At 38.4% G+C, this 18,933-nt stretch overlaps 2 protein-coding genes across 3 annotated transcripts; one reads left to right on the forward strand and one right to left on the reverse strand.

Annotated features, from left to right (window-relative positions):
* Window positions 1-2,558: 2,558 nt before the first annotated feature.
* Window positions 2,559-8,392, reverse strand: c7h5orf34 (chromosome 7 C5orf34 homolog). The gene is made up of 11 exons (XM_059337629.1): window positions 8,117-8,392; window positions 6,438-6,527; window positions 5,977-6,348; window positions 5,644-5,906; window positions 5,448-5,546; window positions 4,140-4,260; window positions 3,935-4,026; window positions 3,790-3,859; window positions 3,598-3,695; window positions 3,442-3,488; window positions 2,559-3,325 (listed from the first exon to the last, which is right to left on the reverse strand). Exons 1-11 carry the CDS (start codon window positions 8,318-8,320, stop codon window positions 3,144-3,146), a joined length of 1,638 nt encoding a protein of 545 aa, XP_059193612.1. The 5' UTR covers window positions 8,321-8,392; the 3' UTR covers window positions 2,559-3,143.
* Window positions 8,393-10,606: 2,214 nt separating this feature from the next.
* On the forward strand, window positions 10,607-18,561 carry rnf34a (ring finger protein 34a). 2 transcript variants are annotated; one of them, XM_059337630.1, is made up of 8 exons: window positions 10,607-10,743; window positions 12,591-12,809; window positions 13,783-14,169; window positions 14,933-14,995; window positions 15,501-15,702; window positions 15,870-15,899; window positions 16,130-16,171; window positions 16,767-18,561. In XM_059337630.1, the coding sequence occupies exons 1-8, from the start codon at window positions 10,738-10,740 to the stop codon at window positions 16,952-16,954; spliced, it is 1,137 nt and encodes a 378-aa protein (XP_059193613.1). In that variant the 5' UTR covers window positions 10,607-10,737; the 3' UTR covers window positions 16,955-18,561. The 2 variants fall into 2 exon arrangements, with proteins under 2 accessions (XP_059193613.1, XP_059193614.1); XM_059337631.1 differs by lacking the exon at window positions 16,130-16,171.
* Window positions 18,562-18,933: the final 372 nt, after the last annotated feature.

Here is an 18,933-nt window from a genome sequence, read left to right on the forward strand (position 1 = left end):
TTTGATCAAGCTTATAATCAAGGCCCATGTCTGTTACAATACAGCAGCTCCACAATACGAACACTTACAGAGCAGCTGCTTGGTTGGGTTATGGGCACGGACGCAGACGTGGAGGGGTATTTGGAGGAGCAACAGGAAGTGGCATCTTCATCCCTAGTCCTGTTGCACAAAAATGTAACTTTAATTTGATTCCCTATAATGGAACATACTACATTTTTTTAACATAATGGTATTTTAAGAAGCAATATATCACATGTGGGAATGATGCACTATTTAAAGCCGTTTCTCACCATTATTGTAATACTTTAGATTCCTTCTGATTCTGTGTATGTCAACATTTGGAGGCCTGTTTGGCTTCGGAGGAGGTTTTCCTAGAGAAAGCACACCAGGAAGCCTTCTCTTGGGAAAAGAGGAGTCATTGCTCTCTCTTCTGAGTTTATTTTCCATTCCACTTGTTCTTATGAAGTTAGGTTTCTGCATTTTTGGGGTTGGGATGGCTGGTGCGGATGTTGTTTTTGACTCCATCATCTCTGTCTTTGGTGAAAAGGTTTTTCTGTGCCAGAGATAGTACGGTGCTCTGGCACACTTTGGGAAAGAACGGCACACCTGACTCCTGGGTTCCTGGTTTCAGAGCTGTCAGAGACTTCACTCTGTTGTTATTCATCCACCCTGCTTTGGTTGAAGCAATAGACACACTGTTTTGTCTGTAATCACCAATATTTGATTTCATTTTCAGAGGAGAAGGCCCAGAGGATCCAGAGGAGTCAGTGTCACTGTGAGTTTCACTAGGTTTTAATAATTTCACTCACAACTGTGTGATGATTGCTTTATATTCGGTGTGATTGTAAATCTCTCAGTTTCAGGCTTAGGTGTCCGTGCACTGCTGGGTGTTTTCACAGAACCTGATATTTTCCCCTCGAAGGCTGCTATTCTTGCTCGAGATGCAGCGCACACCTTCTGTTGGAGTGCTGGTTTATAGGACGCATCCAGCACAGAGCTGCTATCTGTGTAAAAGTGAGCCATAAATCCCCTATATAAAGGGGGAAAATCCTGTTTAGTCTTGAAAATCTTTCTGCCCAGCTTCACATTTTAAATGGAGACAATACAGATGAATATGTAAAAAAAAAAAAAAAGAAAAGAAAAAAAGATAAACAATAGATTTTACCATGAAACTGCTAATGGTGATTCATTTTAAAATTTTCTCAAATGTAAAAATTATATATGCGAATTAAGCATTTTTTTCTTGAATATGTGTTTATTTGCATACATTTCCAGAAAAAAAATGAACATCGAATACCACCAAGTTCAAATTTCTTGTTACCTAAATTAAAATATTAGTCAGTTGGTTTTTTTTAATCCTTTCTGTAGAAAATACCATATAGTAAATACCAGCCACTCACACAAAAAAAGATTTGCCATGTTTTTAGGAATATTTTTTATATAATTCAGGCTACGAATTATATGTGTGTTATGGAATCTAATGTACAAATTTGTGCAGGGCATCTGAGTCGCAAAACAACCAAATTTCTGTCCTGGTAAACACTGTACGCAGTACTGTCAGATTTTATTCAAGACTTTGGAACCACTGGCGAACATGTCTGTATGCTAGACATTGAACTTTGTGGAAAGCATTGTATTTTTTTTACTCTGTGTTGTTGGGATATCGATCCCCTGGGTCTGAAATAAGGGATTTTTATATATGATAAAACCCATCTCTATAGAGCTTGAGAATATAGATCTAAAATATGTTTGGTCCAAATCAAAATCTCAAAATTGACCAGTGCATGAAAAAAAAACTAAATTGCCACAAGTTACAGACAAGAAAGGGTAAAGGTAGAGGTTACAAAAAACAGGGAGAAAAAAGTTGAGAGCACTATGGATGAAGATTTCACAAAAAGAACAAATTGCCAGTAGCGACTCACCTGATGCTGGTATGAAGTGCTGTGAAGGTCTGAGTGACCAGAGTCTGTGTGATGCAGCTGTTCCCTACAGAAGAATGCTCCACCTATAAGGGAACTATGTAGCTCTTAACCAAAATGCTGTCTCCTTATTATGATAAAAAACGTTATCGCCCACCTGCTGATTAGCACTCAAGATGAGTCATTCAATAAGTTATTGGGACATACTTTTGACAGCATGAATACAAACCTTAGACCAACCAATAATTAAGAAAGACAGACTGTAATGGAAATGTTCAGAGTATGCGCTGTCTAAAAAAAGTATAATTCATGACTACATGCAGTATGTTTTGGAGACTGGGAACATTTTTCATGAGAGGAGATAAGATAAGATAAGATAAAACTTTATTAATCCTGAAGAAAAATTCTGGTTCCAGATTGCTCCGAAGCCTCCAAAACAATAACAAACACAATCACAATATAGGAGAATATAAGAAAAGTAATGAACAAAATAGGTAACAATAATAATATATAATATAAATGTAAATATAACAATATAAAAATAAAGTGTATAACGAGGAATTCTAACATAGAGGCAAAAATAAAGTTGTTTTTTATCAGCTGCAACGATAAATGAAAAACACAAGTATGCATGCGGGCTATATTTGCATTATTTATTCATTTATTTTTCATCATTTACTGAAATGTTTGAGAAAAAACAATTCTAGTGCTTTTTGACCGTGAACACTGCCATGATATAGACCTACATATTGCACCTGAGGCATGTTGTTATTTATACTTAACACTAATGCACTTCTAAGCCTGAAAACTGAGGTCTTTTTTCTTTAACAGTCACACCTTGTACATGATACCCGCAACTTGTCATGGGTCTGGGGACAAAACATCATGTTGTTAAAGAAATTTTTAACCATTGCAAGTTCTTATCTGACAGGAAGGGACTGTGTGATGACAAAGACGTGGCGATTAGCAACTGGGAAAGCACTTTCTGTATTAAAGTTTTTGGGAGTCATGCCAGAGTTTGTAGTTTTGGCAGTTAGTGGTAAAATATAACCTTTGAGGATCATTAGTAAATAATAAAAAACCATTTGCCAGCATCAATATAAAGAGAAATCCATATTTTGGTCTCTACACATAGCAGGAAAACAGCTTTATATATTTAAGTGGCAAGCTTATACATTGGGGCTTCTTCTTCTTCTTAAAACTTTACTCTTAATCGAATCTCTATCAAGTTAGTGTGGCTGCACATATGAGAGCATCAATATCATGTATGGCTTTGGATGTTTTCTGAAGAGCCTCAGCGATATAGTTCTCTGTCACCGGTTCATGAGTCACCTCTTCTGCGGAATCACCCTCCAGTTTTGCACATCCTTTCTCACCTCTTAGCAAGTGGTTGTTCTCCAGTAGAACTGGGCACAGGATGTTAAAGAGCTTGAACGATCTACATCAGCATTATTTTAGTAAAGTGACAAGGAAGTGTCGATGTCATTTGCAACATATGCATGACCTTTAGTGCAAAGGATACAGTTAAATCGTTTTATCTTCTCCAGTTCTGCAGCTACAAGATCTGACCTAAATAGAATGGAAAGTCATATAACATTAAATACTATTTTTTTAAATAATATTTTTACATTTATTAATGGAATACCAAAGAAGTGATCAGAAAAAATATACAACTCACCGACTTTCTGCCATCTGTGTGACATTTACAAGCTGCTTAGAAGATAGAAGATTGGACAGATTTTCTTCAATCCTTGCTGGTTTAGAAAAATGCCCCCCCTGGATGCAACATAAAGTACATTTTAAAGCCTTAATATTGTGCAAATACTGTAGATATCCACAGTTCTAGTAATATCAGCATCACTACTTCTACCTCTTGCAAGCAGCTGGGTGCTGCAGGGAGCTTCAGTGAATGCTTGGCCTCGTTGTAGCATGTGAGGATCCTGTAACACAGAAACATGATGGTCATAGACTGATGCAATAAAGACGTCAAATTCTGTCATGAAGCTTCGGCTCACCTGCTCGCACGACTCACAACAGAGCATACAGAGTACAGCTGCCCGGGTACGTCAGGCGGAAGGTTGTTCAGATGGTATGTTACCTCATTCACCTGTGAGATCAATCAATTCTAGATTGGTTTTGTATTTTATCTCCAAAAAAAGCTACATTAAATATAATGGATTAGAGTTTGTGACAGTTATATGATGAGAGAATTATATTTACCTGGCCTGACTGGAGCTCAGGTTTCTGATGGGTAAAATAAGTGTTCAGGACACCGTTAGACCGGATAATTGATCCATCTCCTGGGGAAACCTCTATGACTGAGACCGTACCGCTCAGTATCCTAAACAGGAGACACACAGTTAAAATATACAGATAGGGGACAAGTTAAAGCAAAAACTAGAACAAAACAGTGGAGTAACATATACAATTCAGATGCTTTCCGGTCCCAGGGCTCACTGAATGGTTTGGCGTGAATGAAAATGATGTGAATAAAATGTTACAAGCTTTACAGTCACCAGATCTCAAACACCTAATGCTCGCCGCCACCATCTCTGTAAGACCAAATGATATAATAAACGTTCATCTTAAATTTGTGATTGTCTCTGATGCTATTTGTCCTCTGGTTATTAGAGGTGTGAATCAGCAGAGGCACCACGATACGATTTTATCTTAATACTTGAGTCACAATACGATATTATTGCGATTTTGAGCATTTTGCGATATGGAGAGTATTGCGATACAATATATTGCGATTTAACTGTTTAACTGCATTTTGTGTCCACAAAATTAAATTCAATCAAGAATTGTTTTGTCAAATAACAGAAAATTCACAGTCTATTCATCTCACTTAAGTCTTTTTATTTCTCCACAATGAGTCGAACCCACAGACTGACCAACAAAGTATTCAGTCAAACTGAACTGAACTGATATCAAACATGTATGGACGACGAGCAATTGCAGCATTTTATTAAACTTTCCTCAACTTTAAGCTTCACTGCTCTGAATGTTTTTTAATGAACTAATTTTGCCTAATTTTGCGTTATTTCGACAACTTCCCGACATGATATCCTGACACATATGGTGCCTAAAGATTCGTTAGACCTTGTAATTTCATATGATACCAGTATCCCAAGTATATTTCTAAAAGTAAGCCCACTACGGACTCCGGAAAAAAAACCTGTGGAAAAATACGCAAAATATCGCAATACTATGCTGTATCGATTTTTCCCCCACCTCTACTGGTTATATATGTTTGCTTCAATCTCAATCTCTTGGGGAGGCTAGACTCCATACTTAGACACTTCATGTTATTTTTGTATAAAGTCAATGAAAGGAATTTGACGTTGTATCTATTTATAAGCAGTACTTTCATCATGGGAATAATGCATAACAACATAAATTTGCATTTATCGGCCAATAATTTATCAGCTCGATATAAATGTGCAGCCCTAATTAGTATTGTTCCATATGTCATATACCATATGTTCAGAATCTTTGAATTAAATCCTGAAATCCCTGCATACCTACCTGTAGGAGACTCCTTGACACCACATCACTTTTACCAACTCTGTTGGAAGATCTTGGTCTGAATGTTCTTCTTTGGCCAGGGGGTCTTTAACTTTCCATCTTAAATACATGAGAAGGAAGGCTTAAATAAGTCAAACATTGTTAAATAGTTCACTGCATGTCTGTTGTTTCCCCTCAGGTGAATGGATCATTTAACCTGTGCCAGTGAGGTGATGGACATGTGAGAGGCAGAGCCTGTGGAAGGTGAGACCGTCTTTCAGCGTTGGAGACATCTGACGTGTTTATTCTCCTCTGTGCCTGGGTGAGCTCGCCAGTTTCCTGTGCTCTGGCATCTTTTGGTTTAGAGAGGCGAGCCGTCCAGAGTTGGTGAGCCAAGGAGAGAGGGAAGCGCCAGATGGGGGCAACAGTGCAGCAGGAGTGATGTTGGAGCACTGTGGTGGACTGGTATATCTCCTCTGGCTGGGAAGGGAAATAAGATATTTAATCAAAGCTACGATATAAGCAGAGAAATGTTGCTCGGAAGCATTACCTTTGGTTGGCCAGTGCTGATAATCCGTGGAGAGCAAGACCTCGATCTAACAGACTCATTCCTTCTGCTTGCTCTTCCCTGATGCGCCTCTTTGTTCACATCATTGATGGTCAGATCGCCTACTTGCTGCTGCAGCTGATTTGCTGCGCTGCTCTCAGAGTCTCTGTTGAAACCCTGCAGGCTGCGGCGCTGATTCTGAGTCTGACTGAGGCTGCATGTGAACTCAACGGAGAATTCTTCACCTGAGGGTGACAGCATCAAGACAGCTCGGCCCCCTTCTGACCTGATGATAGTCTCGCCTCCAGGTCCGAGCTCAGCATCACCGGAAGACAATTTGGGCCACTCCACCTCTGAGTCAATGCTGAAAAAAGGCTGTGGGAAGAAATTCAAAAAAATACACACATCATCTCCTAAACATAATTTCAGGGACTAAAAATGGCTTTAAAAATATCTCTTGGTACCTTCTTGTCGTCAACAGGGATGAGCTCCTCTGGCAAATATGGTCGACTTGCATATTTATTCCTGAATGCCAACGCAGCTGCCATAAATTCCTGTAAAATGGCATAAGTTTAATACAGCGGGGTTATGCATAATCAGCGGAGGAAAAAAGTATTCAGATCCCTTACTTAATAAAAGTACCAATACCACACTGCAAAATTACTCCACTACAAGTTAAAGCCCTGCATTCAAAACCTACTTAATTAAAAGTACAAAAGTATCAGGATCAAAATGTACTTAAAGTATCAAAAGTAAAAGTATTTGGGCAGAATGGACCCACTCAGATTGTTTTAGATATTCTAAATATATTATTAGATAATTTGTATTGATGCATTCATTCAAGAAGCATTTTAATTTTGTAAAGATAGGGCTCATTTTAACTACTCAATATAGGTTTAATTAAGAAAAAAGAATGTCTAATCAAGTTAAATTAATAATGTATTTCTTATGTTAAATCTTGATCTGAAAAGTAACTTAAGCTGTCAGCTAAATGTAGTGAAGTAAAAAGTATAATACAGGCCCTTAAAATGTAGTGCAGTAGAAGTATAAAGTTACATAAAATGAAAATTCACGAAAAGTACAAGTACCTCAAATTTTTACTTAAGTACAGTATTTGAGTAAATGTACTTATTTACATTCCACAACTGTGCATAATGCAAATAGACCCCAAAACTGTGTGCATTTAACTGAGCAAACAACAGCCTTCAGTTTCGATCAATGCGTCTTAAAATACACAGGAGCACAAACTAAAAAAACACTGGTACTTCATATTTACAGGTACATGTCAAAAAATTAGAATATCGTGAAAAAGTTCAATATATTTTGTCAATTATTTCAAAAAGTGAAACTTGTTTATTATATGGATTCACTACACATAGAGTGAAATAAGCCTGTATATCTTGTAATTTTGATCATTCTGGCTTACAGACAATGTAAACACAAAACTCTGTCTCGGAAAATTAGAATATTACACAAGATCAATAAAAAAAGGATATTTTAAACACAAATGTCTGGCTTCTGAAAAATATGTTCATTTCTATACACTCAATACTTGGTTGGGCTCCTTTTGCATGAATTACTGCATTAATACGGCGTGGCATGGAGGAGATCAGCCTACAGCACTATGTTGCTTTTATAGCAACAACCCATAGACTCCTATGGGGTTCAGGTTAGCCGAGTTTGCTGGCCAGTCAAGCCCAGTAACACCATGGTCATTGAAGCAGCTTTTGGTACCTTTGCCAGTGTGGGCAGGTGCCAAGTCCTGCTGGAAAATGAAATCAGCATCTCCAAAGAGCTTGTGGAAGCATGAAGTGCTCCAAAATGTCCTGGCAGATGGCTGCTATGTTGACTGTGGACTTCGGAAAACACAGTGGACCAACACCAGCAGATGACTTGGAACCACAAATCACCTCTGACTGAGGACTCCAATATTGAACTTCTTCACAATATTCTAATTTTCTGAGACACTTTGGGTTTTCATTATCTCTAAGCTAGAATCATCAAACTTACAAGAAAACAGGCTTGAAAAATTCACTCTATGCGTAATGAATCTATATAATGTATGAGTTTCACTTTCTGAAATGATTGACAACAAATATTGAACTTTTTCATGAAATTGTAATTTTCTGAGATGTACCTGTACCTTATAGGTGCTGGTGGTGAACCTTGTCCTCTGTCGGACTCTCTCAGTGGGCTGCAGAGGATGTCTGGAGGAATCTTTGGGTTTAACCAGCATGAATTCACAGCCACACGGCGACAGTTGTAACTGGACTCCGTTTCCATAACGAACATCCACCGACTCGTCCTCATACATGATCATCAGACTGACACCGACGCCGGTTTCCATCGTTAAAACCTACAAGCGGGACTCAATTTTTCCTGGTTGGTAGCCGCGCTGAAACTCAAAACACAGTGACGCTAGGGACGCGTCGGGCTACGTCATCAGGTGGAGACAATTTTTGGCAACAACAAAAAAACAATCAAAATACGAAAGTAGTTTAGAAAGGTTTTTTTTTCCAGGGCTTTATTGAAAATTACAAAAATAAACATTTCTGGCACGTTTTCACAGTACATACCTTGCATAAGTGTAGAAAGAATGTTAGGTGAACATCAATCAACAGTAAAGCTTATTATAATAATAACATCAATATTGTAAATTCAGAGCAGTTGAAATAAAATAAAAATAAATAGACAAAGATAAAATAGGCTACATATAAAACAAAACAGTCTAAATGTTGTTTTCAATAATGGGGATTCTAATAAGTTTTAACTGTTCATTTGAGTGGGAAACATTTTCAAGATATACAATTTGTGTGCCTTTGTTATTGTTAGAATTTTTAGTACAATTTGAATTTGAATTCATCCATGAAGACAATAAATTGGGGGGTAGTTTAGAAAGTTGCACCAACTTTTGTGGCATTTAAAATTACTTGAAAATCTTATTTAAGTTATTTTAACTGTTTTTTTTTCTTTCTCTGTTTAAAAAAAAGATGTTTAGTAAAAAGTAATGCAAGACTGGTTAACCAACAGTTTAAAAAAAATCACAGCCTAAAACATTTTCTTTTAAATAACATGTTTACCTCCTTTGAAGAGTTATTAATCTAAATGTCAAGTATGTATTTAACAGTGGAATGTAACTGAGTACATTAACTTGTAGGTACTTAAGAACAAGTCTGAGATACTCGTACTCTACTTGAGTATTTCCATTTTAAGTAACTTTTTACTTCTACTTTCTCTGCATTTTGAGGCAAATTTTGTACTTTTTACTCCACTTCATTTATCTGACAGCTTTAGTTACTTGTCAGGTCAAATTTAACATAAAAAATATGATCAATTTAAAGTGATTAGACATTTTTTAATCAAACCTCAAAACAGTGTAATAAGTAGTTAAAATGACCCCTACCTTTTTTTTTTTTAAAAAGTAAATGTTTCTTACATAAATGCATCAATTGAAATAATCTAATAATATATTGGGAATGTGAACTTGTGTAGTAATTTTGCATAAGGGATCTGAAGTAATGCACCCCAATGCAAAACTGCATTGCCAACAGACATTATTTCATATATGTCCCTACGCTTTCTCACATCTTGCCAAGCGTTGGCTATTTTCAAAACAAGAGTGTACACATTTTTGATATTGTCTCTTTGCCTTGTTCTGTAATTTAACTTGATAATTGTCCTTTTCTACAATAATCTTCTATGTACTATTCCATCAACCTGCCCAGGGACTACACGTGGAAAATAGCAATCTGCTAGAACCTGGTACAATGTATATTCTCTTGTTGTACAAGGTTAATGTCTTATTGTGCGCTGTCCCTGTTTTGAAGTGCTTAAGTGTTAAAGTGTGGCCACAGTACCAAATATGAAATTAGACTGCCATCCTCAGGAGGGCATTGACAATAATTGTACCAAGTTTTGTATAATAATGCACAAACTATCCCTTTAAGGTGAGGTGAAGATTTAAAATGAAAAACATGATACATTTATTTTTTATTTTTATTTTTTCTGCAGTACTGCGCATGCGCGGCCCGTCGCGCTACTGCGCACGCGTGGCCCCGTTGCGCATGCGCGGCTTTGTAACGCTTCTGCGCATGCGCGGTCTAAAATATAAAATAAAATAAAATAAAATAAAATAAAATAAAATAAAATAAAATAAAATAAAAATAAATAATAACTTTAAATAAGTTTTGGTGTATGTGCGATCATTTGGGACAAAGAATAAAAATAAAGAATCATTCGAAATACAATAGGGACCTCGCAGGTCGTTGCCTGCTCGGGCCCTAAATAACAAATACCTTTTCCACCACTGGTATTTAAACAGGTGTTTTGTATGGCATTGCAGATGTTGCTCATACATAGTCAAAGACAGCTTGATGGTCTTGTCTACCAGTACAAGTAGTTTTTTCATCAGTGCTGATTCAATAAACTGTGAAATTAAAGTAACCAACAACAGGATTTTGATTTTAAGACTGACTCCTCCTCGGTTTCCAAAAAGATTTAGTAAACATGACCTCAGTCAGTGTCCTAAATGGTAGATAGGGCCCGAGTGCACTTCACGTAATTCTACATATGACCTGCAGGGGGCAGCAAAACGATGTCGCTGCGTGCTGGCTGCCGCAGCAGAACAGAAGAAGCAGCAGCAGCAGTGCTCGGGTCTCGATCGTTGCTCTCAAGACGCATTCAGGCAATTAAAGAAGTGATGCTCCACACTGCGATGTTTACCCCGCCAGTCTCCTCTTTCGCAGTAGACACGCCGGAGCTGCAATGAAGGTGACTTTTTTCTTTACTCAACCTCTGATCGGATTTCAGCTCTGCTTAGTCTATCGCTGTTAGCAGCAGGCAGCTAACGTTAGCTTAACGAAACGCAAGCTTGATGTCGCTGACGTTATGTTACCTAGCCTGGATAATAGACAGCAAACCTGACAGCTGTCAGTAAAAACATCCACTTGACTGTAACGTTATGGATGTGAATTTTTAGGTACATTTATTTAAAGATATGTTTTGCTATCTTTTTGCTTCCATTGGACGTTAACCCTATGGAGTCTTGGGCTATTTTGTCAATTTTTTAATCATATAATTTAATGTATATAATATACACCACTTAAAAATGTTTAAATGCCATGCTGGTATATATATTTTTCAGCACAACCTCACCTATATCAACATTTTGAAACAAAAGGAAACAACATGAATGTGATCTTGTGATTGTGTGTGATCCTGTCATACAACTCTGGTTTTTATTCTAGTGTGACTCTATTTTATTTGTGTCTTGTGTGTTTAGCGTAACAATTTTGCTAACTTTGTGTCTTTTGTTGTGTCTTTTTTTTAGTTATTTCGTGTCTTTTTTGTGTCTTCTGTGTGTTTTTTGTCTTCTCATTTTGTGTCTTTTTTAGTCATTTTGTGTCTTTTTTTTTGTTGGTCATTTTGTGTCTTTTTTAGTCTTTTAGTCCAACATAAATGTGATTTTGAATCTTTTTCTTACTTTCAAAACACTATCATGCTCAACAAAGAATTTGATATGTTGCAAATGTGAACAAAGGTTGCAAATATAACATATAAGAGGGTTACATCCAGTTCTATCATTTTATACAAAATATATTTGACCTTGTCTCCAGTTTTACTTGGTATATCATCATCAAACTGAAACTGGCCTCATGGAGTTTACAGCCAGAACTTTAGAGGTAAATTTACAGTAGGGCTCCACGCTGCTTTGTTTTCTAGTCTGGATGTGATGAAGAAGTCATGCTTTGGCGTTTTTGGAGACTGCAGAGGGTTAACGTCAACCGCTTATCACAAATATGTAAACTCTGCAGCTAGCTTATAGTTGAGTGTTTCAGTTGTGTTTTGACAGCTCTAGCCTTTTACTCTTCTTGTGTGCACCGCTTGTGCTTTATTCTGTTGAACTAGCACTGTGGGTAAAGACATCAAGTTATCTAATCTACAATAAGCACCCATACGTGGCCTCTATACAAACAATAGGACTTATTTCTGTGGTAACCATATGTATGAATGGTGCTGTTATGGAGGCACCCATTCATATTCAACTGTATATAACAGTGATTTAAAGGTTATATTAGATTATGAAGTGGGCACAGTTTAGGTAAATGGATTGGTTACAGAGGAGGAAATGGGTATATTCTCCTATATACAGTCATGGAAAAAATTATTAGACCACCTTTGTTTTCTTCATTTTCTTGTTTAGTTTAATGCCTGCTACAACTAAAGGTACATTTGTTTGGAAAATATAATGATAACAACAAAAATAGTTCATAAGAGTTTAATTTAAGAGCTGATGTCTCGCCATTTTCCATAGGTTTCTTGATAATAACCAAAATCATTATCAAGAAAACCATGGAAAATGGCTAGATATCAGCTCTTCAATTAAACTCTTATGAGCTATTTCTGTTATTATATTTGTCCAAACAAATGTAACTTTAGTTGTACCAGGCATTAAAATGAACAAGAAAATGAAGAAAATCATTTTATCCACGACTGTATTTCAATATATGAGAGGTGGGTTTACTGTAAATCAACAGAAAAAGAAGTGCACCACTATATCTACAGCATCAACAAAATCAAGGTGAAGTCCTAAATGAATTTTTTTTTCTGACTGTCAGGCAGGGGCCTCGTCCATGTGGGCTTCATGCTGTGGTCTGCTGAATGAAGTCATGGGTACTGGGGCCGTCAGAGGCCAGCAGCCAGGGTTTGGGGCCGGTGCTGGACCCTTCAGATTTGCCCCCAGCGCGGGATACTCCACATACCCGCCTACCAGCTCAGGGAGTCCCAGCCTTGTATGCAAGGCCTGCGGTCAGGCTTTCTCAGTCTTCAGGAGGAAGGTAGGTGTCTGAATGTTCTGTGAGATGCCAGTAAATGTTAATTTGTCTACTGACTTAATGAGATGGTGCATGTGTAGAAGCACAGGGGGATTGTAGATTAATATTTTAGGCAGTAGTACTAATTACTTGCTGTACTTTGCTATGGAGTCATCTAGTTCTTGGCATGTTGATAGAGTGCATGGTTTTATGCCTATTTTTTCCAGCCAATGGACATAAAATTAAATGAGCAATAAATTAAGCTTGTATAAGCAAAAAACCTGAAAGATTAGTTTAAAAATATTCTTAAATTTTAGTCATTACTACAAAGAAAGTGTTCAATTTATGAAACACTTCAGCAGAGCACAAGTGACTGCTGTTTTCTGACGAGCTGTAACAATATTTAGTCGTGTGACAGACGAACAAAGGCCAAACTTAATTTGATTTATACCCCGAGGGCTACTAATTTCTAATGAAAAGGCTGTGCTGTTCTAGCTGATTGCAAAGACAGATGGACACCATACTTCGCTCTGTAATATCATCACTGAGTGCTCATGTTCATGTGTGGCTCAGGGTCTCATTCTGTCTGAACCCTGTGCTTCACTCACTCACCGTGCCAGTGTAATCCCACGTCTTGCATTTATTACTGTTTGATGTTTGTCACTTAAAAGAAATGAGCTGCCTCCTGTCTCTGTGCCTGGAGAGGTAGAGCAGATGTGAGTGATTGAAAAATGCACGCAAGGTCTACTGGCGTTGATCTGCTTTACAGTAATTGGTTAAATGTTGTCTCACTTTTCCTACTTTCTTTAATTTTATGTCATATTACAATTTAATGTTGGTGGGGTGTCGTTGTATAGAAATATTTGGACACACTTGTTTGTCAAATGCAGCATCTTTTATGAGGGAGTTCTGGCAGTAACACATGGTAGAAGTTGTCCCAAATCCCAAATTGCCTTATTCCCTTCATCTTGTTTTTTTTTTCACTTTGTTTCTGCAGTATATTTGCTGCGACTGCAAGAAGAGCTTCTGCTCGCTGTGCTCCGTGCTTCAGGAGAATCTGCGCATTTGTGCCACATGTCATTTGCTGAAGGCAACAGCATTTCAGCGGCCGCGGCTCATGCGCCTACGAGTCAGGGACCTGCGTCAGTACTTGCTGCTCCGTAACATCCCCACCGATACCTGCAGGGAAAAAGAAGACCTGGTGGACTTGGTGCTCTGTCACCAAGGTATTGAGGAAGAGGAGGACCACGACACGAACAGCCTCCACTCTCGTTCCCTGTATACGCCGACCCCTTCTACCACGCAGTCAGCCTCAGAGCTGTCAGCTTTTGTCGCCTCTCCAGAAGAGCAGCTCAGCAGGAGTGATAGCTCTGATAACAACCAGGTCAGGACTGGCTTTAAAACATGTATGATTTTGATAAGCACCACACATTGGCCATATCATCGTAATTATTTGATGGACACATAATTATCTCTCCAAACATCTCAATAAAACTAGTCATTATATGGTTCATTGCTCATCCTTTCATTCTAGCTTTACTACAGTTTGTAAGCCTGTTAAAAAGAAAGTGATCAGGATTTTAGGCAAATAGTAAGAGTGAATAAGTGCCACAACTATAAATACTTGTTCTTGGCCTGCTTAGGGAGCAGTAAGCTTTTCCATGAATGTACGGTATGAGACATTGTTGTTCCCAAGGTATCAGTGAGCTGTCTGACTCTAATCCTGATCCTCTGTTAGTAATTGGCTTGTTTCTTGCATGTAGTGCACACTAATGTTCAGGGTTGGGAGGATTAAAAATGTACTCCAATATAATAACAAATGACCTGTTAAAATTTTTTATCACTGACGTAATCCAACTATTAAAATATTCAAGTCACATGATTTGATTATTTTCTGTTACTTTATTTCATTACTGGAAGGCAAAGTTTGTGCTCTATTGTGATGCTGTTACGCCTTTCTGTTTAAATAAATGGCAACTGGCATCCGTTGTTAAAATTGTAATCCAGCTAATGAGCTCCAGTTTTACTAAATTAATCGGTAAATTGATTCCATCTTTATTTACTTGTGACTTGTAGCAACAGAGTTCCTTTTTGTATCCTACTTACCAAGCTTGCTAATATTTTTTATGGCTGATTTTGTGTTGCAGGATACAGGTGATACCACATCTGTTTCTCTCCTCAACTTGGACCACAGTGAACTCACTCCTGAGGTAATCCGTCACTGCTCGTTTCATTATGAAATCATTCAAGTATTGACAAATGTATTTTATTTCTGTTGCTGATGTTGATACCAGAGTATAAGTAGGAATAATTGGTGACACAGCCATAGGCCTATATATCATTTTGTGTTCCAACATTTAAAGTGCAAGGCTGGATCTGAAAAAAAACAAAAGCAATACTATCCAGTGTATATGAGATTCCACTGCACAGCACAGCGTTTTTTTGCTGAGCATGCTTTATGAAACAGCTTTCGCCAATGCTTCAACAATTGTGTGTTTGTCTGCCAGAAGTTTTTTGTTGATTGTTATATACATTTCAACCAGTTTCTCACCAAGTCCATTTTTTGTGGAGCTGAGGAGACCTCCTAACTGGGAGAATCTGACTGTAATGGTGGCAGTGGCACTCTTACATTCCCTTTCTTTTGCCAAGTTTGTCAAAGGAATCTCAACGTCCAGTAATATTTAGTTTCTAACATCTTGATTGCTGCTCCTTCAGGTCAGTCCTCAGACACGACGTCGGGCCAGAGCGTCTCTGTCAGACATCTCCAGCTTGAGGGACATCGAGGGCCTGTCTGTCAGGCAGCTGAAGGAGATCCTGGCCAGGAACTTTGTGAACTATTCAGGGTGCTGTGAGAAGTGGGAGCTGGTGGAGCGTGTCAGCAGACTGTACAGAGAGACAGAGGAGAACAGGAAATCATGTGGGTATTAACTTTGTCAGTCCCAGTAAATAATGTGCTTTAGTTTGGCAGTTGTTGGCCTTAAAATATCTAAAAATCTATTGTGGCTGCTGTGCAGAGTACAGGCTGTATTCTAATATAGCTTGTGTGCAAGTGGCTATAATAATTTTAATTTATTTTTTTTGCAGTGGAAAATGTGAGCAGTACTGTAACCACAGGTAAGCTGTCACTCAACCGTACATTGCACATTGTCCTAGATGTCAGTATTGAAAACCACATCCTGTTTTTAACCGAGGAAACCTAATAGCTCAGCTTCCTCTAACAATGAATAATTCCTAATAGTTCACATTTAACTGCACTGATCACAAGCAGAGTCATATAAATGAGTTTTCTCATTCAGAATCATGATGAAATGTCTCTTGCTTGCTTTACTCCTCCCACACTAAAGTGGTGGCCTTCCCCCCTCCTATCTGCAACGGGGCCATCGGAGGTAAGGCTTATAGATTCCTCGCCACTGTTGCCGTGGTCACAGGCACCACCTGTGACGTGCCTCTCCATCATACGAACAGTGTTGCCACCACATCTGTATGCACTGTAAATCCATTCTCATTCATGATCTCCTCTTTGTGAAATCCCTACACGTGGTCCTTCTCTGTGGAATGGCGTTTAATGTGAGGATGAAAATGAATGAATCATTTTTCCAGCTCGAGAACAGAGAATTCAGTTTCTTGTCTCATGCTCCAGAAACATTGATCCACCATGAGATCAATCTCCCCTTGTCATCTATTCATGTGCTTTAATGTGTGAAGCGAAGCATACCGAGAGCTGCAGTATGTCGCCTGTGTATATTCACTTTCTTACCAGCACGCTACGGCAGTGATAAAGACTGTAGCCGTGACATTTTTGAGGAGATTGCGAGCATGACCTCACCAAGATAAGGCACACTGGATAAGATTGGGTGTTTTATTAAGCTGCTGAGTTTGTTGCTGGCCCCTTGTCCCTCCTCAATGCATGATATATCACTCTGTTTTTATGCTAAAAGCAGTTTTCTTACCTTTCCAATCACCTCTCTGTGCCTTTCTCAGACGGGGAGAAGGGTCCCCTGACGATCCACGACGACAACCTCTGCAGGATCTGCATGGACGCTACGATCGACTGCGTCCTCCTGGAGTGCGGTCACATGGTCACGTGCACCAAGTGCGGCAAGAGGATGAACGAGTGCCCGATCTGCAGGCAGTACGTCGTGAGGGCCGTGCACGTCTTCAAGTCCTAATGCGCCACGCCGCAGCGCCGCAGCACCTGCTTCAGAGCTGCAGCTCACACTGAGACTGTAACCTTAAAAACCATGCAGCTCATAACCTTTGAATCCCCAAAAGACTTACTTTGTGGATGTTCCATGTTTGTATTCCCTACAGCTCTCACATTATTTGCACATTGAAATATTATGAGAAATGTGTTTTTCTTAAGAATTTGACTTGAGTTTCGCCAGTGAGTGTAGGATCGTACCCTCCGTATGAGTCATTCCTCAAGTAAACATATCTCTAATCTGTGTTCATTCCTCAGTGTCTGTTTTGCTTTTCTTCTAATTTTTCAAAGCAAAGAATGTGTGGCACTCAGCCACGTGCAGTCTAGTTAAACACAACTCATCACCCTCAGATCTGCCTATAAACTGTAGCTTCAGAGCACCTCTTTTTGCAACTGCTGCAAGTGAATACATATCTTAGTAACACCGAGGATGGATGCCTACTGAACCTCACCACAGGAGAGGGTAAATGAACAAGGTGCCAAATAATGGGTCACGCCCTTATGCTTCTCACCCATTTATTTCCCCTCGACTGTGTGGATCAGTGTGTGGCTGTTTGATTTTTTTCAGCACGATTTAACAGAAAGCACTTTGTTCACTGTGTTAAATGCACCACTGCTCACAACTCACTGCAAACTATGATCAGTAAGGGTGGCTGAGGTAGCACGTCTGCTCATTCTTGAGTTCAAACTTAAGCTTGACTGATGAAGTTTAGAAGGCTACTTACTTATGTTTATGTCAGTGGAAAAAGCTAATACAAAGTCTGTCATTACAGCAATAGCTAACCTCCGCTGTCACCTCTGTCTCTGTCGGCACTTTAGTGGAGACAAAAGACAACAACCGGTGCTAACTCATCCAACCACCTGCCCTGTTTTCCAACTGAACTGTGGATGTGAAATTGAATGTTTTTTTGTTGTTGTATATTGTTGGGAGTGGAATGAAGTGTCTTAATGCTCTTTTAGTTGATTTTCTCTCATGTAGGAGTAATGTATTGAACTAACTATTCAAAGATATAGCTACGAGTTTACTGACACCTGTGGTATAGAAAGTATATAGAAATAATGACTTGCTAATGTACATTTGCATATAATGATCCATATGAGATGTATATATCTATATTTTTTCCATTTGATTTAAATTGTGTAATATCAGATTATGAAATGTCCCTGGGATTGGGTTAGTTTATTATTACAGAGTTACGTTTTCCTGTCAAGTGGTTTGAAATGTGTTTAATCTGCATTAGGTTTGCTTGAATTTATCTGTCCCTCTTGAACCAGAGCATGACGAGAATCTGTATGACACTGGTTATGTTATTCCCCCATCTTCTCCACTTATAAAACTCAATTTTCAGTTTTTTACCACCCTTATCCTGCTCATTAAGCTCTGAACTGTACAAACAAACACACACACCAATTCCACATTGCTGCTATTAGAGTAAAAGTGACCCCTACAATCATGAACAGTAGCCGAGCAGGTTGCACTTTTCCTTTAGAGAGGGTGTAATTGCGTGCAAGGTTTGGTCTTTGTATTTGGGAATGTTGAACTTTTTATTTTGGTAATTAAAGATTTTAATTAAAGTCTGTTTTGTATACTCACGCATCACAAGCAGTGTCCCGCTACTGTATGGATAAAGTGGTAATTGGGTTGTAATGCACCAACATTTTTGCCTCATAGCCTGGAAAAAAAGATGGATTGTCATGTTTTTTTGCAGTATGTAAGAATAGCGATTGGCCAATCTCAGGCACTCAAATAATCGTTATGGGTGGACTGGTCTAGTCTATCGACCAAATTTTGGATAATTTTGAGCTAATTTGAAATTCCTGAATGTGGCTCAATTAAATCATAGTCCCTTTATTATTTACAGGGTTGAAAGTGGTAAAAAAAACAAACAAACAAACAAACAAGAAAATGCATATTTTAAGAGAGAGAGGCATAATTTGACAAAAACA

The sequence above is a fragment of the Centropristis striata genome, chromosome 7 (assembly GCF_030273125.1).
Source record: "Centropristis striata isolate RG_2023a ecotype Rhode Island chromosome 7, C.striata_1.0, whole genome shotgun sequence".
NCBI classification, from domain to species: domain Eukaryota; kingdom Metazoa; phylum Chordata; class Actinopteri; order Perciformes; family Serranidae; genus Centropristis; species Centropristis striata.

What these genes read in the sequence shown, in the direction of transcription:
- c7h5orf34 (XM_059337629.1), bottom strand. Translation starts at nt 8,320, where the DNA reads ATGGAAACCGGCGTCGGTGTCAGTCTGATGATCATGTATGAGGACGAG. An exon ending in TCCCTGTTGACGACAAGAAG is followed by an intron (nt 6,349 to 6,437) that starts GTACCAAGAGAT and finishes TTCTTCCCACAG; the next exon opens with CCTTTTTTCAGCATTGACTC. An exon ending in GTTGTGAGTCGTGCGAGCAG is followed by an intron (nt 3,860 to 3,934) that starts GTGAGCCGAAGC and finishes TCTGTGTTACAG; the next exon opens with GATCCTCACATGCTACAACG.
- rnf34a (XM_059337630.1), top strand. An exon ending in AGAGGAGAACAGGAAATCAT is followed by an intron (nt 15,703 to 15,869) that starts GTGGGTATTAAC and finishes TTTTTTTTGCAG; the next exon opens with TGGAAAATGTGAGCAGTACT. An exon ending in GAGCAGTACTGTAACCACAG is followed by an intron (nt 15,900 to 16,129) that starts GTAAGCTGTCAC and finishes CCCACACTAAAG; the next exon opens with TGGTGGCCTTCCCCCCTCCT.